Below are 21841 nucleotides of genomic sequence, written 5' to 3'. Positions count from 1 at the left end.
TAAGGCAAAACGTGGAATTATGCGCTGACCTTGAACTCCAAGTGTCCATCTCACTGAAATGCTTTTCTCCCCCTCTGTTCCCCTTACCCAGTACTGTTTCGAGTCACGAACCTGTTGGCGCCCATCCAGTACTGTCCCGAGTCCGCGTCGTGCCTGTGTCGGCGGTAGAGCTCCCAGCTGAGGAACCCCTGCAGCGCCGGGCTGGTCTCGTCAACGAGCGAACCGCCGCGCTGCTCGCAGAAACGTCGGGCCGCCTCGAACGGTGCCGGCTGGTTGTTGTAGAAGGCGTAGCACTTGCCGTGGTACGTGGCCGCCGAACCCAGCGGCTGGTCCCGGAACGACGGACACTTTTCCACCGGCAGCGCCTGGTCCGTGTACACGAACACTTCGCACAGCGACAGGGGCCCCGGACCTGTTCGCGAGGGTGTGCGCGTGGGTGCGGCTGTGAGCATGTGTTGAATTGTTCAGCGACTGAAGTGAGCGTGGTAGACAGAGAGAGTGAAGTGAACATTTCAGCCACGTCTGGAGGTACCAAATGGACAGTGCCAGTGGTGACTGCTACGCTGAAAATTGATTGATTGATTGATTGATTGATTGATTGATTGATTGATTGATTGATTGATTGATTGATTGATTGATTGATTGATTGATTGATTGATTGTTTTGTTGAATAGCATTGATTCATTCCTTGAGATTATTCATTCTGTCCAGGCTCTCGCCTATCTCCCTCTGCCGGTATGCGCTTCTCTGAAATTATGTCCCCCACAGATATAACAGGCATAAGTTGATTTATTGATTGATTGATTGATTGATTGATTTCTCTTACTCAATAAAAAGGCTCGTAGCCCATTGGGTAATAGGTGTTATAGGAAGGGTACAGTTAAATGGCACGTCGTAAATCAACTTTTCTGCGAACAGAAACTACGCCGTAGAGAACAAATGCACAAATTCCGAACATGACCGCCTGTAGCTGTAAAACCAAACGTCAAAAGGTGCCACTGTATGTACATTTATATTCCGGTTTAAAGTGCCTAACATAAGCAAACAAACCGAATAACAGTCCTAACGGATCTTGGAGTTCATGCCCTATACTAGAAGTCCAGTTGGAGAAGCGCTAGCAGCAAGCTTAGGATTAAGCATTTTTTTTTTTCACCAGACAGAACAAAACACCGCTCTAGGAATAGGACAACCGTTTATTTTCCCCTAATTTGTTCCGACTGAAATCGTCAGAATATGCAGCGAATCATTAAGTCCTCAGAATACGTGCGTAAGTGTTAATTCTGTACATTATTTGGCGATGAGTATACATGTGTTGCCCGAGGGCGGTAGCATCACTGCCTCATCATTGTTTCCGCTTCGCTTTTTATTCCTTCCTCCAAGGTTCTATGCTCCCCATGCCCTCATAAACTCGTGTACTATACGTTCTGCAAACCCCGGTCGTAATACGTAATCCGAAAGTATCGCTTGTACTTTTCGTTTCCCCAAGTTTTCTTCTTTAACAGCACAAGCTGTTGGTTGAAGGTTTAGGACCTTCCCGTCACCTGCAGTCAGTTAACTAACAGCCATTGAGGATTACGAAAACATTCCTTATTTGGACGTAAAATTGGAAGTCGCTCCTCCTATTTAGGAAGTCTGTTGGATCTTGCTGCCGCTCTTACCCTTTCAATTAGCTCCTGCTCAACTTCCGGTTCTACTATGGAAAGCGTTTCCACCCACCGCTCAATCGTCGTCGTGGAATTCAAGTTTCACAGTGTCTGAAGTGCCGTCCGACCGTAGTGAATCTGATCGCTGCAGGCATGGATAGTGTCCCGTCCGACGACATTAGAATATTTAAAACTAGGCTAGCACCGGCCAAAGTGCCGTGGAAACAGTGAAGCTTGTTGGTGAGGTCACGGGGAGTCTGGTGAATTGGGGGAAATGCATGGGGTTTTGGCACGGTTAATGGCTGCCAACGCCAGCGACCTCTGCTAATGTAACTTGGGTCACCACCCGCCGTAAAGTACTTGGGAATCCCACTGGAATACTATCGTGACAGTGAGCCCTACTGGCGGGGGCCGCTGCAAACTCTGAAAGAGAAAGCGAAAAAAAGTGAAAGAAACTGGGCTGTCAGTGTTCGCGAGAGCCACGAATTGCAACCTTTCCTTTGTGGAAAAGCTTTGCTTTGTGACGCATTGTTCACGTTTGAAGTCCAGAAGCTACATCGCGCATTTGCTGTTTTTGTGTGGGGGTCCACGTGGGAGAGGAGCGGTAGGACGAATTTGCTTCGGCGAATCCATGGCGGTGGTTTAGGAATGACTCATCTATTTGTACAGCAAGTCGTAAACCAATTTTTGTTTTTGTGCGATATACAGGACCCTTTTCTGAGATCTGTAATGGAAGTTCGGTTAATGCGTGCTTTGCCAGAATTTGTGGTTTCTTGAAGTTACATGCCTGGTGGTGTTTATGGATATTTTAAAGAAATTGTTTTTTCATTCCGATTTTTGGCAACCCGTTTTTCAATGCAATATCAGGCCGATGCAGCCAGGAAAAAAGTATATAAGGATTATATAAGGACTGTATAGAGCTCTATGCAGCAATGGTCCAGGACAAGATGTGTTAAAACGAGGGAAGCATATGGAGTGCGACCTGGGGCAAAGTTTTTCTTTTTTAGATTGCACACTGGTACACTTTCAGTCGCAACTTGGATGAAAAAAGGGGGCTGTCAGTGCCATGGGGAACTGACTCTTATTTGTAAACAACCCAAAACAATGGAGCATGTCTTTCTCCATTTTTCGGCCGCAGTGTTCCTTTCAGATGTCCTCCAACGGACACTTCCGAAAGATTTTCCACTTAGCCGACACGACATACGTTCTTTGTGCACTGGTAGAGAGGACGATGTGCCATTTGACAGTGTCATGTTGTTGGGCCTGCACAGCATCTGGCGTTCGCGCATGGCTCGGCTTCATTGTGCTATAGACGTGCGACCAATGGTACAGCATTTTCGGGGAAGTCTCTCACAGTTTGTTGAAGTTCAGAGAGCGAAGAACTCTCCACCAGAGTGGTTGTCAAAAAGTTGAGCCCCTAACTGCGCTTAGGGAATTCTAAATGACCAAACCAGCCCGGGAGGGCATGGTGGAAATTAAGTGATTTTTCTTCGTCATTGTACCTGGTGGCTTGTGTTGCTGTAGGAGATTAGCAAAAATTAATAAAAAAAAGTTGTAGTTTATAGGATCCGTCTTAACTTCTTCATCCAAAGGACAGCGGTTCAAAACCGGCTTTTCAATCGGTTGTTTTTGTTTTCATCTTTAAATTGAACTATAATTTGTATGGCATAGGTTAGTTTTAGTGGTTTGAATGATTTCTTTGTGCGCTTTAGGAGATGTTAAGTTGTGTTTAGGTTAGGTTGCCTAGCTTTACGTTATCTAGAGCGATGTAGTGCCGTACGCGGCCATTTTGTTACAAAACACCTGTGGACGTCGATATAGTGGAGTGTTTATAATACCGTCTGGCATCACTCTGAACACGGCCTTCATGTTTATCAATAGGGGATTGTCTAGGAGGCTAAATTGGCTGCAGTTGGTTGGCTAGTAGGGTGGTCGGTAGTTAGGTAGGTAAAAACGTTTATTGAGTAAAAGAAAGGGATGATTGGTTGGTAACTTTCAGGGGCTTCCAGGCGATACAAGCAACCCCCGCAGGCCGCAGCAATGTCGGTGATATTGTGTGCCCTGATGTATTGAATATTTCAATTACGATTCTCCAGGCAACATGGCATATGCTACAGTTGGTTGGCAAATGCCCCATTCCTCAACACATTCTAAGCACTGGCAGTTATCAAGCCCAGAATGGCGTTAACATGTCTTTGGACATTACTAACAACCCAGTCGGGAGAGAATTCTTGACGCTTCACTACGGGCCCTAATGTTTTCGAAATCCCAAACTTTACGGCCGTCCTCACTCTGTGTTATTTTTTCAGTTCTTAGTCGGCCACGAAAAGAACTGCTTCGAAACGGAGCTTGTTAAGTTACGCCCGCCTTTTCCGCAAACCCGAGTTGAGCCCGAGCTTAGCCTGATGAAAACCAGGCCTCCGAAACCTAAGCTCGCTGGCTGCTGCAAATGGCACCACGCTCTGCCTTCCGCCGCCAACTTCAATTCGAGACTTCCATTGCCTTCTTCTCCCCGAATCGTGGAACAAGAAAGCTTGGTGGTAATGACGTTGCTTGCTCTATATATTTTACGCCAAACGCATCTGCTCATATCTCCATCCCTTCTCTTTTTCTCTCTCGTTTTGATTCCTGTCCCTTTTAATCATCTCGCTATACACGTGCCTTGTGAAGCAGTAAGAGCCGGCTTTCATCGAGGACTCTTTTCCACTATGCGGTCGAAGGACAATAACGAGTTTTCTTTAGGGCGGACAAAAAAAAATGACAGGGCTGGTATAGGAGCCACAGAAAAACCCGAATTTCCCACCGTCTGAACCCATTTATCTCAAAGATATTTTTGCCCTTACTGATTGATCCTCCCGTCGTTTCAACGAACGACTTATCTTCTCACGTTTTATAAAAATTCTGATCCTTACCTCCAGAAGAGAAATTCGGAAAGAACTAGCTATTCAGGGCAGAGAAAGAAAACAGTGATAGCTGTGGCGAGAGGTTCGCTGTTTTGTTTTTCGAACTTTTCAGATTCGCTAACTCGGTCGTAAGTGCAAAAAATGGACGGGCATGATTGCGTGCATTTCTCATCTAATGAAGTTTTCCTTCGAATTAAGAGCTTCGAAACGGTCCATAGGACCTCGAAAACGTTATAAGAGTTTAGTTCCCCACTAAGAGTAGATTTTACCTGTTTTAGAGAAGGATAAACGGTCATCGAACAAATTATTCGCGGCAAAGTAAACACGCTTGGCTTGGGACTATATTGTTCGCGTAAGTACGGTCTTCCCGCAACGCGACCAATGTATCGCGGATTTTACGCCTCCATTATTGTCTTGTCTTGAGAATGGAGCTAAAAAATTGCAATACTTAAATCTCGACTTTTTTCTAAAGCTTCAACGATGGAGGTACTTATTTCTTCGTTCTTTTTTCTTGTGGGACAAACAAAAACTGCGCTTCCCGTGTTCCTCTTACGGCACTTGTGAGAGACCAGTGACAAACTAATGCACCCAATTTTCTTTTCAGCGTGCTAAATAAACTACTTAGACTGCAGAAGTGCATCGAACAGTATTATTATGAATTTTATTATTATAATATTAGTAATAATTATTTGTGAATAACTTTAATGCTGTAACTCCAGTACAAAATTTTAAAAAATCTGTCCTCTTTTTTTTTTACGCTATAGTTATTGTACTTGCCTTTTATACGCGCGGTCTTATCGTTTTATTTTCACGAAAACTTCACATTATCATGTCGCTATTATTCTGTTGCTCGCTGATAGACGTTAAACGTGTGGTATTTCCGTTAGGTGCGTTATTTCTTTCAGCGTTTTATTCGCATCCTACGCAACCAATGTTATCCCATTACTTTATTCCCGTGCGAGTTGTGTGAATTGTGTTGCTTGCTTTCTTTTCCGTTGTTTTGTGTGCCTGCACGAAGGCCATCCGGCTTTTCCTGGTACGCCCATAATTGATTGATTGATTGATTGATTGATTGATTGATTGATTGATTGATTGATTGATTGATTGATTGATTGATTTGAAGTCCTTCGAAAGTATAAAGTGCACATGTTGCAATGAGACACGCGAAGTTCAAGAAATAAAAGTAAACCAGAACGCGTGGTCGTGAACTTATGAACACGAACCTTCGAGGTGGATGCTGACGAAGGCTCCTGGCATGGGCGTGGCGCAGGGGAGGAATAGCGGCCTCCCTTCTTCCAGCGGACCCGTGAAGCGGTTGCATACGGGGTTGGCTCCCAGGTCGGGCCGGTTGTTGCCGACGCGCACGACCACGGTGTTGCCCCCTCCGTCCGGACCCGCCGGCGAGGAGCGGCCCCAGTCGATGCGCACCAGCTGCACCACGTACGGCTCCAGCAGGTTCACGTACCACCTGACCGAGGTAGACGGCAAAAAGGGGAGTCATTTTCTATGCAGTCTGGTTGATATGCAGTATGGTTGATAGTATGGTTGATATGCGGTGTTTGACATTCAGAATGGTTGATATTCAGTATGGTTGAACATGCAGTATGGTTAATATGAAGTGTGGTTGATATGCAGAATGGTTAACTTGCAATATTGTTGTCGTGCACTATGGTTGACGTGCAGTGTGGTTTAACTTGCAGTATGGTTGACATGCAGTATGGTTGATATGCAGTATGGTTGATATGCAGTATGGTTTAGCATGTAGTATGGTAGCAGGGGTGCTACAGCCAAAATAGAAATTGGAGCAATTTGTGGAGCAGGAAAATTTTGCTTTTGGAGCAGATAAACCCAAATTTGGAGCAGATTACGGGAAGAAATACCGCCATTTTGGAGCACAAAATTTCAAATTTGGAGCAGTTTAACAAAAAAATTTACTTTTTTAGTGCAAAACAAAGAATGCAAGGTATTCAACATCAGCACAATCGTGCATTAGTGTCAGTGGACACTAAATGTGCTTGACAAAAATGACCAACGAATTCTGCAGGAAACTGCAAGGCCTGGTGAATTTGTACCAACCTGGAAAGCATGTTGATTCAAGTGCTTAGTGTGTTTACAGGACCGCTGTAAACATTCCTCGCTTCCGTCTATGCCCCGCGCTCTACCTATCCTGTTGTCGCCTTGCCGTGTTGCCTGCGCCACTTGCGCGTCGATTATGTTGAAGCGTGAACCGTATGGAGCGTTTTCTGCTCACGAAAACACGCCGCAGGCGCGCTGACGCCGCCGCGAATACCACCCGCATGCTGCGCGCGGCGGCAACATGGCGGCGTCACCGGCCGCGAAGTGGTGCGGGTAGCTCGACCGACCGCTTCGATCGCTCTTTAAGATGCCACTCAAGAAACAAATGAAGTCGCTTGTACAGTAAAGGAGCTGACAATGTGGGCGAAAACGACACTACAAAGCATCGTCCGCGCGGTTAGGGAAAAGCGCCAATCAAATATCCGCCACCGTGGTAAGCCTAAACATCTCCGGGGGGCCAGCGGGCTGTCCGGAGCGCTATCAAACTGCCGCCGTGAAAACACTGCCGCGCGCGTCGAGCATCATTTTCCGAGCGAGGTAGAATCTGACGCGGGGGCGAAAACACGCTTGCGTCCGTGTGCGTGCGTCGCGTCGGCGATGAGCGCGCATTCTTTTGACGCCCGTGTCGACGATTTCGCCCCTGTGTCAGATTCTACCTGATTCTATCAATTCTACCTCGCTCGGAAAATGATGCGCGGCAGTGGGAGGAGCCTGCCGACTTGCGCCAATGGGGAGGCGCCCTCTTCACGGCGGCAGTTTGAAAGCGCGCGCAGCAGCTGGCTGGGCCACCTCTGCGGCGGATATTTGGCGCGGATGATATTTTATAGTGCAGTTTTCTCCAACACTGTCAGCTCCTTTTTACCGCATGAGCAATTTAGTTTACATCTTGAGCTGCTTTTTAACCAAAGGTTCGAAGCGGTCGCTGAAGCTACCTGCACCTCTTCACGGCAAGAGCCGACGCCATGTTGCCGCTGACTGCCGCATTCGCGGCACATTTCCATTTTTTCTCGTTTTCTGATGATACGAATTTTCGGGTGATACGAATATTTTTGCCGACCCTTCAGATTCGTATGACCGAGATTCCACTGTACAGCAAAACGCAACAACTTGTAGAGTGCCCAGCCCCAGCACCCGCCCGCACCAACGTTTATACAACGTTGGCCCGCACAGCGTCTGGGCAACTGGATTGGATTGGATAATGCCTTGTAAAGGTTGCCAACAGAGCATTTATTTCCCACTAAAATTAGCGCAGCTGAGAAATTTTGCGGCTAGTCGAGCATTTTGGCGCAGCGTGGCGCAATTTCAACAAATTTCAGGGTTTTGGCGCAGCGTGGCTCAAAGAAATGAAATTGTATCAAAATGGCGCAATTGGCGCAGCTGTAGCACCCCTGTGGTAGATATGCAGTATGTTTGGCATGCCGTATGGTTAATATGAAGTATGGCTAATATCAAGTATCGTTGACATGCAGTATGGTTGATATCCAATATGTTTGACGTGCCGTATGGTTGATATGCAGTATGGCTGAACATGCAGTACTGTTAATATGCGGGATGGTTTGGAGGCAGTATGGTTAATATAAATTATGGTTGATAATCAGTATGGTTGATATGTAATATGGTTGATATGCGGTATGGTTAATATACTGTATGGCAGGTTCCGATCTCAATCTGCAGGTTGTGACAGTTCAACAAAAATGTTACGGCAACAAAAATAGCCTGCCGTGAGGTGTTAATTATAAAACCGCACTTGATTCCTACTCCACGCCACAAACGGACATGGTTAATTCACTAGGAAATCGAAAGAGCAGAGCTTGCTCTCGTTGAGAAGGTCTAAGAGATTTTAAAGTAAAGTTAAAAGGCTTGTGGGTCATTACTAACCATACTTTTCCCGAGCGTAGGTTATTGCGTAGAAAGCTTGTTTTAGCTCTGTGCCTAAAGTTCCGCTCCCATTCTGAAGTATCCAAAAAAATAACGCAATGAAAGCGGGTCCTCCGTCACAGTGAATTTTTTAGCCCTCGGTGATTTTGTAAGCCATGTCTTGTTGACAATGCCAGGCTCTCGACCTGCCGATTGCACTAATACTTTCGGATTAAAAGGAACGAGGTTGGGAATTTTTCAGCACAAGGCATGTCTACACAATTACGCGTTCAGCACGACATTTGCGTTTAGAGTTTTGCTTTTACCACCGCAGAAGGTTCAGAGTTCCGTTATTCTTCTACTTCATTTTCCATCTTTTTTAAACGCACGGAGAGGCCTACACGCTGTATCATTATCCCACGCAAACACCACTGGCATGCATGTGGCGTTGTTCGGTAACGTGGCGTAAACGAACCCTGCATATCCGGGATTCATTCGAAAAACGCACGGACTGCTTCCAAGAACTTTCTAGCCTTCCAGGAAAGCGGGAGTACAGCCTCCTGACCCACCAAGGCGATCGTTCGGGCTCGGTGAGCGAGCACGTGTCTGGAGAGAAGAAGGCGCTCGTGCTGCCGTCGACGGCCCTCTGGGGGACACCGCCTCCCACGGTGGACGACTGGAGAGGGGCCTTCCCTGCAGCCACGTTCAGCACTGCGGAGAAGAAGACATAAAGGAGGAAAAGATTTTATAGGAAACTGGCGTTGTACTCGGCGATTTCCGGGTGGGACGATATACCAATGAATATCGCACATATCGAGTTATTCGTTTCTGGTCATAATTAGGCTGTGCACAATTAGGAATTCTCGACTACTGTCAACATTTGCCGCCTACCGCAGGAGTGTGATAGCAAAATACGGCCGGAAATTGTGTCACATAAGAACTACCCCGAAACTAGACATTGGTGTTCTTGACAGAAAATTGTTTCTCAGCAGGTGTGATGAATAACTGTCACGGTTTACTGACATATAAAATGGGCTCCCGCGGGAGGCGTGCGGTTAAAACAAAGAGCCGTCTCCACTACCATGAAACCAGGTTAGGGGTGACGCATGCAGTGCAGAAGTATTTCTTGGCGCCTTGGCGTTTTTGCCCACTGAGATGAAACCGTTGGGTGTAGAGGTATACAGCTTTACTGTATATGTTTTGTGTATTTGAAGCGCGAAGCGTTCTGGCGCGCGGCGTTGGAAAACGAGTGTCCCGGTGTTTTAGTAGCATGACCACATGAAATGACGACGACGACAGGAGACGCCGACAGCCCGAGCCCCTTAGGGGCTTTGCCCCTAAAATTCACCACGCGCGGTCAGAACAGATGGCGCGCGGGGTTCGCGAGCGCACGAACACACTGAATCACGGGCACCCTGTGATACGAGTAGAGAGCCTGCCCTCTGCCATTCTTATTAGATGCGACTGCATCTCATTCACTCGCCTTGTCCATGCAGCGTCGTCGGCGTTGTTGTCATCCGCCCCTCCCCCATTCTCCTCGCCGCTCGAGCTGCGCTCTCCGCCGCTCACCCCCTCTCCTCTCTGATGCCCCTCTCTCGCGAGGGGCATTGGATTGGATTCGAATGGATTGGCTTGGCTTGGATTGGATTGGATTAAAGTGGATTGTGTTGGATTGTGTTGCGTCATAGCCGCGGCAGACACACTGGCGCCGGCGCATGTGCAGTACTCTCTCTTCCGCGGTCTCCTCTCCTTCGGGCGCGCTGCGCATATAACCGGTGTGCCGCTCTCCGGAGGCCTTTCGGTCGACGGTTGCTCTCCGCTTGCGCTTGAACCCCCCTCAGCGTCGCATCACACCAGGGTTCCCGCGAGGGGAGGTGTGCGTAATTTTCCTTATTCTAATTTCTTCCTGTTTATAGTTTGAAACGACGGCTAGGGTGCTAAACATGCGTCCACCAGATGCAGAGTATAGCCACACCCTTATCGTAATCAGAAGCCGCATAATTATCATCATCGTCGTCGAGAGAAATTTGGGTTGAATTGAACCAACCTTCAGTGTATCCATCATGTACAAGAGTGAAGGGAAGAGCGCGAGGGTGGGAGGGTGAGAAAAAAGCGCCAGGGGTAATTGAGAAGAATGCTAAATTGTAAATTACAAATTATCGTCTCTTGCTTCTCGCACACATTGGGTGGGATGGGCGTGAGTGTGGGAGGATGAGAGAAAAGGAGGAAAGGAACACGCGAGGTTGGAGGGGAACAGAAGCGGGCTAGTTGCGTGGCACGGAGGGTTGAAGTCCAAGTTTCAGTGGACCAGGCTGCCATGAACATGGTTCACAAGGACTGGGCTCACGGGCACTACCTTAGTGTGATCCAGGTTACCATAGGTCAGATAGCATGGACGCTGAGGTAGTTGCTGCTCAAGGCAAAATTTCTAGAGTGGCTTCATTGCTAGCAATTCAGGAAAGGCGTACTCCGAGTCGTCATTTTGTGGTGATACTCGGCAAAATCTAGCGCCTAATATAAAAAATCTAAAAACAAAGCCAACCCAGCTAGGCTTACACGTTAGCTCCAAAGAAATACCGTCCCCAACATTCTTGTAGAGGGGAACTTTCATCAATGCATGCACTTCCTACAACAGCCACTCCTCCCGTTCAGACGTACCGTTTTTCCACGAATTTCTCATAACGACGCCTTCCCTTTTTCATTTCTGTTTTTTTTTTTTTTTTCCTCCAAGCGAACGCTCTTTCCGGTCACCACGCATGCCGCGTCGTTTCACTTGGGGGCCGCGTGCCCGTCGGTCAAGACTTCCCGTCCGTCGTCTCGGCGGTGAAAAGGGCCGAGAGGCGACCGCTGAGGAGAACGTTGCTCTAATTGCCGGTGCCATCGCCCCCGTGTCGCCTTCGCCGCGCGGCCAGCATCGGTCAACGAGCCGCCTGCAGGCACGATGCCACGATTTCGCTGCCTCACACCCGCCTCCTCAGTTCTTGCCGCCGGCAACCTTAATGGAAGAGCGGAGGCCGCGTGATGCATGCAGAAACCGAGTTGTCCCTACTCTCATCCCTATGTTGTTGTTGCATTTTAATGTTGTCGTTACCGCCATCGTTGAGCTGCTCCGGGAAGTTGTTACACTGATGTGTTTCCTGTGAGACTCTGGACTAGAAAGAATTCTGTAATTCTTAAACTATGTGCGTGACTATGTCCACACTTGTTCGCGTAATCGCGTTGTCATGTACATATTTTTCTTTCTTTTTATCGGTTTCGCGTTCGCTACTTTCTCAGCGCCGGTTACTCTGCAATTTAGTATGCATCTTTCACTTCACAGTTTTGTTTCTAGCGCCCCACTGCGTGTCGTTTTGGTTTTATTTTTGCTTTCTTTCACTGTTGTCTCCACAGTCTCCCAAACTCACCCCTTTTTGTAGTAATACACCCCCCCCCCCTCCCCCGCCCTTCCGCCTAGCAGGCCGGACCTGACCAATAACATTAAAGAGCTTATTTTCTTCTTCTGTCTCCATTAACCGTCTGTACTTAACGTTGGAATGACTTCATACGCCTGAACCGACATTCCTTCCGCATGATACTACCCCCCCGCTGACGTCATTCCACGCTGTTTCCATTCAAAATCATTTTGATGCAGAAAAAGCTAGTGTAACAAGCCCGACAGCTGGCAGATTTCGCCAGTCCTTCCATTTGTCTGAGTTTTTTCTTCCCATCCTGGTGGGGCTCTTTCGTGAAAGCAGTGTCATAATGTCCATTCACGGCCGAGGAATTTTTCCAGGAAAGCCTAATCCGTTAATGTGCTCCGATCCTCGCCAGACGATAGGTTGGGGTATTTAAACGCCGCATTTCTTCGCGGTAGTGGAAGTTTTCGTTATCTTTATGATCATCATAATCATCACCACCTCCGCCGTAGTCGTCATCATGAACATCATCATAATCTAACTTATGTCTACTTCAAGACAACAGCCTATTCGACAGGCGCCCGATCATCTTAATCTGTGATGTCCCAATCCATTCACTGAAAGGATACATGTTCCGAATAAGACCGACTCTAGGGCAAGGGTGGATGACCGCCTAAAACCACTTCTACATTGAAGGAAAATAAACAACCAAGACAAGAATCCCCCAATTATGGCCGACATCATTTCACCAAGGCTTATTTTTGGGATAGTAATTTTCTTCCCAATCCATTTTCTGTATTGACAGGTACCTTTTGTTACCACGAGCGTGCGGGCGGTTATTCTTTGTCTGCTGAGGTTCCGGCTGGGTATGGTTGTGTTTGAACTTACCTTTTCGTTAAGCTCAAGAGTCCTGCAATAAATTGCTTTCTTATAGCCAGTGCGCAACCACGGGAAATTAACATTGCACAAGTCCCTTCTTACAAATTCATCGTTACGTCCTGAGTTCTTCTATCGAAGACGTTGCATTGGACGAAGTTTCACTGAGCGCAGTTTCGCCATACGAGGTAAAATATCAATGTATTTTCGGCTTTGTTTGCTCGCGAGCTGCACCACCTTATTCGGATTTTATTGCTTATGTGAAAGCAGATTCGGTGATGTTGCAACGAATATTGCAACACGATCATGCGAATGAGTTCTCAGGATATATTAGGTAATACTTATAGCATGCGCAGTGTTGCATAACCTAAGGCATGTGTTATTAGCTTCAATTCGCTGGTTTGAATTGGCCCAACCGAATACATGGCTTAAGGATTCCGTAAAGCTATAAAAAAGGAGAAGACAAAACTCAAAGAACTTCAAACAGGCAAGATCCCCAATGGTCCTAGCGAAATTGCCAATAACTACCATATGGAATAATACTGACGATTGGGGATACCATTTGATGAAGCGGCGCCAGTGAATCAAAAAATGTGCGATTTCTTTTTAATCAACAGCCTCGATGCAGCGAGCGCACTTTGATTCGGGGTTCGAGAATCGTAAAATAGAATGTCTTTTTTCTCATGACGGCGAGCGTTTACTTAAACGCGACCGACGAAAAATCTGCAACACTTGCATAACTTTGAACACAGTTTGCGGAAAATTTAAAATGCATTTTCCCGTAATTTTTACGACAAGGAAACGCACATGGATCGGCCAGGCTTTTCGTCGGTTAAACTAGAGCACCATGACGCGACATTGGGTCTTCTGGAAAAATCGAACCAATACCAAGACAGAACGACCACAGTTTGTGTTACCAAGTGCCGTATTTTTGCTATTCTAAGCCCCATTTCCGGCCGCGGCGGCCGCTTTTCTGATGGAGGCGAAAAGCAAAAACGGCCGTGTGTACGAGATTTCGGCGCACGTTAAAGATCCACAGGAGGTCAAAATTAATCCGGAGCACTCGTCTACGGCACGCCTCATCGCCTGCGTCGCGTCGGCGCGTTAAACCCTACAATCGATCAATCGATCAATCGATCAATCAATCAATCAATCAATCAATCAATCAATCAATCAATCAATCAATCAATCAATCAATCCAGCGATTCTAAGCACCCCCCGATTCTAAGTACCCTCCTCTACTCTCGAGAAAAAATTTGCGAAAAAGTTTTCATGCGAATCTAAGCATCCATTTTTCTGTGCCACCAACGCAAGGTGAATTTCAGGCGCGCGGAAGCTTCCCCGAGTTGACGTAGTGGCCAAGCAATTTATGAATGTCATTGTCGGAACAGCGCAAAGGGACGAGGACGAGGTGTAGACGGGACACAGCGCATACCTTGGTTAATTCATGAAGTTTGCTATCACAAACCACTTCAAAGGAACAGAATGCGACCTGGCTCAAGCGGCAAAACAGGCTCGAATGGTGGTGAGGGGGACTGGGTATGAGAAGTAAGCAGTGGGTTGAGTGTCAGTACCTACGTCGGCTGGTTACGCGGCTAAAGAGAGTGAGGGAAACGTTCGCGCTTGCTTTCGTAGTACGGCTGGCGCGATGAGTGCAATTGGGCTGATTTCTCAGAGCAGGCGCCCTTCGCTTCTGCGCAGGCACTGTGCGCAGCAGCATTGGAGTCGGTTAGCGGCGGAAGAAATCTTCGCGTTTCAAACATCGCTGTCGTTAGACGAAGGGGCTTTGATTTTTTTTTTTTTAGAACGCGAAACCTACAATAAAAATTTCCCCGCATTTCCCCGAGGGGAAGAATGTGAAAGTGCGAATGCAGGAGTTGAATTTGCGCGGTTGGGTAATGTTTGCGAAAGAGAGATCACACACACACAACTACAAAGAAAGAAAGATGCATTTATTCACAGACACCTATTTGTGTTGTCGTTGTACTTGATTGCTAGAGCGGATCTCAGCTTTGAAATTTCGTGTCAGTACTCCTTTAAGCGGGTGCATTAGCCCGTCTCACGCCCCATTCCTGGCCAATCCCCCACGTGGGTATGTGCCATGCACAGACACCTATTTGTGTTGTCGTTGTACTTGATTGCTAGAGCGGATCTCAGCTTTGAAATTTCCTGTCAGTACTCCTTTAAGCGGGTGCATTAGCCCTTCTAACGCCCGATTCCTGGCCAATCCCCAACGTGGGTATGTGCCATGTCAGCGGCCAGGCAGCGCGCGCCCATCTCCCCCCATTGTCAAGGAAGACGAGGAGATTCCTGGCCAATCCCCCACGTGGGTATGTGCCATCTCCCCCCGTTGCCAAGGAAGACGAGGAGCGCGCGCACCCGCAGCTGTTGCTATGTGGACGGACGGCGGTCAACGGAATTCAGGGTCGCTTATAAAGTGCATTCGCACTTAAAATAAAACATGTGGTTTAGAATGTGGTTCTCTCCTCTATGCCATTAGTTCATGTTTAGACTGTCCTAAATTCCCCGCCCTGCCTGTGCAACATGAAAAGCGCGTTCAAATTAGAGAAGCCCGCAAGAGGCGAGTTCGGCAAGTGAACCACTGGTGGCGAGAAGGCGGCGTCGACGCGGCAGACGTCGTCTGCTCCGGCATTCCTTCTAGTGCTTCGTTTCAAGCGCGGTGCGACTTGCAACTAGGGTACTTTTATTAATAACACCTTTCGCCCGTCTCGCCGACACACGGCCGCAAAAAACAAAAAAAAAGTGGTGGGGAAAGGCAGTAATAACGGTTTTACAAGCACGCCCCCCCCCCCCTTTCCCCCCCCCTGAACATCACGGTCCTGTAAAAAGGGGGTGCTTGAAATCGAGTAAATACGGTAGTTTTGAAAACGTGACAACATCCGCAGCCCTGGCATCTCCTCAAAGCACGAGCTAGCTCGTAGCAGCCCACCGAAACGAGTAAACAAACGAGTTCGTCGGCGCCTTGTTAGAGGTGGCGTAATCTGGAGCTGCATGGCCCGGTTGTTACGCTCCACGTCGCACATAACTGAACGTAATCCATTCTAATCTAGCTTCCGCCTTCATGGCCGTGGCGGTCACGGGTAATGCGGTCACGCGTAATAGATACAAAGTGACGTGTGCGACCCCGTGTATACTGACGCACTCGCTACACCAAAGGAAAAAAAAAAAGGGGGGGGGCGCAAAATCAACAAACCAATGGCATATAAACTGCAAATTCTGTTTATCCAATATCGAAGTTGCCGCATCCTTTCACGCTGTGCGACCTAGCTATAAATTCGGCATGCCTCTTCTGTGTCCCACTAAATCCTATTTAAAGTGACACAAAAGGTCACGATGCATGCTGGAAAAAGGCACCGGCCGGATCTACAAAGCAGTTTTGTAAAACCTACATGGCATGGTAATGCAGGTATGTATTTCGACCTTAGGGTAGAATGGCCTCCCAAACCTCTGTTTCTTCGCTCAAATGGTAAGGTGTTACGTTTTTGTACAGTCAAGGAACTAATTTTGTGCGCAAACTTGGCGCAACCACCGCAATGCGATATAGTGGGTCATGTAAGGTTTTGTACTGCACGCCGAACTGGTGTGGTAATAAGCAATAGCCACCTGCAGCCGTCAGTAGTGCTAGAGCTGACATCATACATTTCAATGTGTATTATAATTTCAGTTTATTCGTCCTGTTTTTTTTTTTTTCGATCGAAGAAAAAAAGGTGCTAGGAGATGAACACAAATTTTAAAAGCAGCTTGGCGGGGTGCCTACCCAGGAGCTGTTCTTTTGCTGCTAATATTTTCTTCAAAATGAATGCACATTTTTACAGCGATGCCGTTTAAGATTGTGCTTGGGCCGGCGAACGTGCGCAAGAAAAATTCGCCGAGCGATGTCGTCATCGCACGCGCCGGCACCACTTTACCATAGCTTCGCCTCGCCGCGCTCGGGCGAGACTCGTGTCGCCACCTGTTGGAGGTGCGATACATCTGGTACACGCACGGCTCTGGAAACGATTCTCAAGGTGGCCCGCTCATCCCTTGTTGCGACAAGTGACGCAGTTTTGACGGTGCAAAATGAAAAATTAATGCCAAAATGAAAGAGGACAAAAGGGCGCGTAGCGATCACGTCAATCAACTTATTACTTAGCACCTAACACGCCAGACCACACAAGCCGAACGGCAGCCACCGAATGAGTTCAAAATGTTTTGAGAAAACGCTCGTCTCGCGTGCATTGTACATACGTTAATGTCCGAGCGTTCATTGCTCTTTCAGAGGCTAACGACGACACCACGCAGAAAAGTTGACCGAGCCTTGAAACATAATCCCGCAGAAAACTTGGCCCAGTCTCCACGCGTGAGCTTAACCGAACTAAGAATAAGCTGTGTGAGTAACCCGCATCGCTGTTTGCCCACTATTCGCTCCACTAGTAAGACGATGCCCATTTTTATTTTATGTTTTGAGCGGGGGAGGGGGGTCACAAAACTATTTTCTTTTCTTGCTCGAATCAATTAATTTTAAAAGTAATTATGAATTGGAGTTGGCTTAGTCCTATGTTAGAATTTATCCGTTTATTCTAGTAGCCTTAGCCAGAAAACATCTAGATTTAAGCTTAATTAACCGTACGAGCACAGTACGTATACCCACAGCAAAGCGTCGCTGCAACTTAGTAAAGTGCAATCAGTGACAATTACTAGCCTGCTGCGCATATGTATCGTAGTTCCGGTATTCTGAAAACAATTAACATTCTCACAATAATCTGCAAATTTTTAAAGACATCACCGACGCTCATTTAACTAGGTCTGATTTGAATTATAACACTCTCCGCCAGATGGGGACCGTAGTACCACATGAAAGTATTATATCAGAAGGCCAGCAAACTAGCTCAAGAAAATCGAAGTTTTTAAACCTTAAAACTTTACCTCACCCAAACGAAGATGGGGTCCTTGTATGCCGCTAGTGCGTCACGCCAATGTTACTATACTCGGCTACAACTTGGTTACAACTCAAGAACGGCACCACCTCGTGTAATGTATCACTCCTCCAAAGCGCCGGACCCGTGACGTCAGTGCGCGCGCGTTTTGAAAGGGGTTTGCTATGAATGCGTGATATCGTCTGCCTTGCCTCACGCAGTTCGTTTGTCGCCACTGGAGTCGTTTATAAGCATATTAAGACCAAAAAATCACGGGAACGGCTCACGCCATGTTCGAAATATTCCCAGTAACGCCCTACTTGCGCCGCGCGGAGAAACATCCGGCTACGGTGATAAGGCACAGCGGCAACTGTGCACAGCGGCCCTCTAATTTTATGTTTTTCGCAAGACCGAGAGACCACTTTTCGTGGTGTTGCTGTCTGGGGCAGTTTCCACGGCACCGAAAATACAACGGCTTTTTGGGGCAAATATTCTGTTCACCTCGACATTTTCTTGCCAGCGTGGCACACTGCATTTCGGAGCATTGTTGCTATAACGTACACGCGATCCATTGGAAGCGTGTAATGTATCCCCATTACGCAAGCGAAGTTTACACTGGCGCTTAAAGATCCTTAGTTCCGGTTCGCTCGTAAGTAAACGGCAGAACGACAGAAGCCAACACACAGTCCGAAGGAAACAAAAATACTGATGGCGATGACCAGGGCAGAGCAAACTTGAACTCGGCACGTGAGCTGCCTGCCTAGCGGAGACCTCAGCCGCTTCGCAAACGTCGATGGTGAGACGCGATAGCTGCGGCTTCAAGGTCGCTCCAGATACGGCGCCCCAAGAGAGCGACGGACTGCGGGGTTTTCTTTCGGCTGCATTCATTTTGGTCGTTTGTTCCCCTCTGCTCCTGCGCCAACCGGAAGCGACACTGAGATCACCACTCTAACGACTTTGCCGCTTTACTTGGTGACGGAAAGAGATCTTCCAAAAGGCGGTCACTGATAACACTGTAGCTAAGTTGGTATTGCCGGACCGATCTTTCTTTTTTTTCTTTAGGCGCTCGCGTGGTGGAGATATAAGTTATGACCTGAGGACTCACGACGCGATTAATTCGGTCACTAGGGCGCTACAAATGCACGACTTTGAGGAGCAAACCGAACAAGACTGAGATAAGGTTTTCTTTATTTTTAGTCGTTTTGAACAAACTGGCTCAGTCGATGTAGTATTGCCATTATTTTTCTGTTACAACGAGACTACTTCGGATAACGAGCTTAGTTTTGCTTCACTAACCTAAGTACTAATTAGCCTTCTTGCCCGAAGGGGCTATATATCTTGCCCTACGTGACGGCCCGCTTCGAATAGTACGCGAGTTCTGATTTGCAGTGTAGAAGGTCGACTAAGAATGCTTAAGCAGACGTCTCGCTTGTGCCCTTGTCCTTACTACCTGTTAAGGCAATTTTGCCCACGCTCCTGGTAGTTTGGGTCGTTAACTACGTTCTTATTTTCCTTGTAAAAATAAGATTACTCAGCAACCCGCCTGCTTCCCTGATACACCAAAATACCTTCGCAAGTTGCCACGTCAACGTAATGTTGCAAATTCATTCAGACGGAAGAATGCATGAACCATTGTTCTCAGTTCGTACCATTTTATTTGCCTTCATTGCCTGATAACAAGCATGGGTGTGGCTTTTAACAGCAGAGATGTTTAGCTTGAGGTTGGTCCGGTGGCGTTCGCAAAAAAAAAAAAAAATACTGAGCGAACTTGAACGTGCGCCACGTCACGTGAGGAGCTCGCAAAATACAAAAAAAAAAGATGGGCCTAGTAAGGAGTGCCCGGCGTCGGCCTGCTCGACCATGGGGGACACTCCGCCCAGCGTTCGAGGCGTGATCTCTCGCATGCTATTCCCTTCGCCAGCTGGCGCGCGTTCACGCCTGAAGTGGGTAGCGCAGATGCCGAGTTCGCGCTACAGACGCCGAGTTCGCGAAGCCGGTGGCCTCCGCTACTAGCACGAGCTAACGCGGTCCACTTTGTGAGCGATGTGAAAGGCGGCAGACAAAACGATCCGGCCTGGCAGTCATGGAGAAATTTCAGCGCCAAATTGGGAAATCCGTGTGAGGTGCGACAGCTCGGTCTCCAACGAAAGAACAGGGGCCGCAAGCACTGCTGTTGCTCCAACCTTGCACCATTAGGGCAAGCCGCGCCCCTTTTTTTGCGTGTTTATAGGTACGCCGTCGGACTTGCGCCTTCATAGTTAACATCAGCCAATGTGAAAAAGTCTCTCACGTGAACGCACTTCTGATGAGTGAAGCAGTGATAGCAAGCCTAATTTCTAAAAATTACAACATTTCTAATAAATTACGACCCCGGTATTCAACATTTGGTACGTTTCAACGCGAGACGTGACTATGGCAACCACTATTGCAACAAATCACCGCGGGGATATACCGACGAGGAGAGGATTGACAGGGCACATTTCTGCAGCACTGGTAGCAAAAAATTGCTAAATTTATAGAGTTTATTAAAACCCGGTGCCCGTTGTGTTATTTTTACTGTAAATTTTTCAACTTGAAGAGAAGCAAGAAAAGCGCTCCTTTTTAGACAGCCGTGATGCCTAACTAAAACAATTTCTTTTTGTTGGCGGCATGAAGAAATTTGTAGAAATTTCGCTCCAGTGTGTATTTACCATAACAGCCACACACGACGCAGTACACATTCATTCGTTGCAGACAACGGAATTTCTCTGGTGGTTTGTGTGTATGTGCCTGTGTGTGTGTCCCGAGGGGGAGGGGGGTGGTGTCGTCGGAGGTGCCATTTCCTGGAGCAGGTGGGCGATTGAGCAATGCGTGTGTCTGCCACAGTGTTACGAAACGCTCGCATATTAGTAAAGGAAAATTCCAAACCGGTGTTCACAACGCCTACATGGCTTCGTTTTTTTTTTTGTTTTTTGTTTTTTAAATCCAGCGCTCGGGCATTTGAAAGTCTCTAAAAATGTTCCGAATTGTAATCTCCATTTTCCTCACATTCCCATGCACTCACCGCTGCACTTTTATGCCTGTCAGAAGTTACCAGGACTAAAGTTTTCATTCAATATCACATAGTAATGCTGGGGGTGCAGGAATGTTTAATCTGAGGCACGTTCCTGTCTGGCGACCGAGTGCCTTATTTCATTGACTTGTGTCGGAAGCTACTGCGAGGCTCCGGAACCCGTTTCGAGTACGCTAAAACATACGCTCCTGCTGCTATTCGCAGGCTGCGTCTATAAGGCGTACGAAATGCCCATTCCACCGCTAGCGGGTGGTTCAAGCAGCTCTTTCATATCCCGAGCCACCGTACCAAATATATGCGGTGGTGAAACAACCATCAGATTGGCTCCGCTGCCGCCTAAATTCGCTCTGCTCATATTTTTTCCTGGTGTCTAACCTTCGAATGAAGCCCCCGTTATCATCCTAAACCGAGGCGGTTTCACTGAGTAAAAATGCGTAGCCGTTAGACGGTCCTCGCTTGGGCAATTTCGTATACCAAGGTTGCGTAAACGTAGCGTCAGCTTGGAAAAAAAATAAAAGACGTAAGGAAAGAAGACGGTATTCTCAATTCTTAAAATTAATGTTCTCGCAGGCGGGAATTTCAAAAAGCGCCAGTATCGCAATGAATAAAGTTCCAACACCCCACTTACACGACATCCATCTCCACAGCACCTGCAGACGACATTTAGATGGCAATGTGAAACGAGCAATGTATAGCACGTCTGGTACGCAGGTTTTTTTTTTTTTTTTTAATCTGCATTCCACAACGCTCGGCTTCTCTCGTGATGTCCCGGCCATCTTTCCCAACTCCGTGACGCCCATGGTGCGACCCAAGAAAAACAGCAAAACAAGGAACGTTGTCTCCCAAAAAAACGCAGACGAATACGTTGGCGAGCCGCCCAGTGGTTACGTAAAAACTGGCACAGCAAATAGTGAAACAGGCGGGAAAACGCGATGAGGCAGGGAAGAGAGCGGCGAAAAACATACAGATGGAAGCGGTGGTAGGTCTCGCCCAGCGAGCAAGCCTCCTCCGTTGCTAGCATTCCGACCTGAACAGGTATTTCTACTAGAGGAGGGAGGGTGAAAGCGTGGTACGGATGACTCTTGCGAGAAGAAAAAACAAAAACTAAAACAAGGCAACGAAG

General features: G+C 47.5%; 1 protein-coding gene across 2 annotated transcripts in view; it reads right to left on the bottom strand.

The window, feature by feature from the left end:
* Window positions 1-21841, bottom strand: part of LOC144159601 (CUB and sushi domain-containing protein 3) — a 95054-nt gene that overhangs the window by 31991 nt on the left and 41222 nt on the right. For both annotated transcript variants that reach the window (XM_077691187.1, XM_077691188.1), the window contains exons 3-5: window positions 9049-9190; window positions 5770-6014; window positions 112-412 (exon numbers count right to left, since the gene is read on the bottom strand). In XM_077691187.1, the coding sequence (XP_077547313.1) occupies window positions 112-412; window positions 5770-6014; window positions 9049-9190 (688 nt within the window). The remainder of the gene's footprint in view (window positions 1-111; window positions 413-5769; window positions 6015-9048; window positions 9191-21841) is intronic.

Source organism: Haemaphysalis longicornis, unplaced genomic scaffold (genome assembly GCF_048455015.1).
Source record: "Haemaphysalis longicornis isolate Haplotype H1 unplaced genomic scaffold, Haemaphysalis longicornis Haplotype H1 scaffold_10, whole genome shotgun sequence".
Taxonomy (NCBI): Eukaryota; Metazoa; Arthropoda; class Arachnida; order Ixodida; family Ixodidae; genus Haemaphysalis; species Haemaphysalis longicornis.
This window is presented reverse-complemented; position numbering and strand designations above follow the sequence as displayed.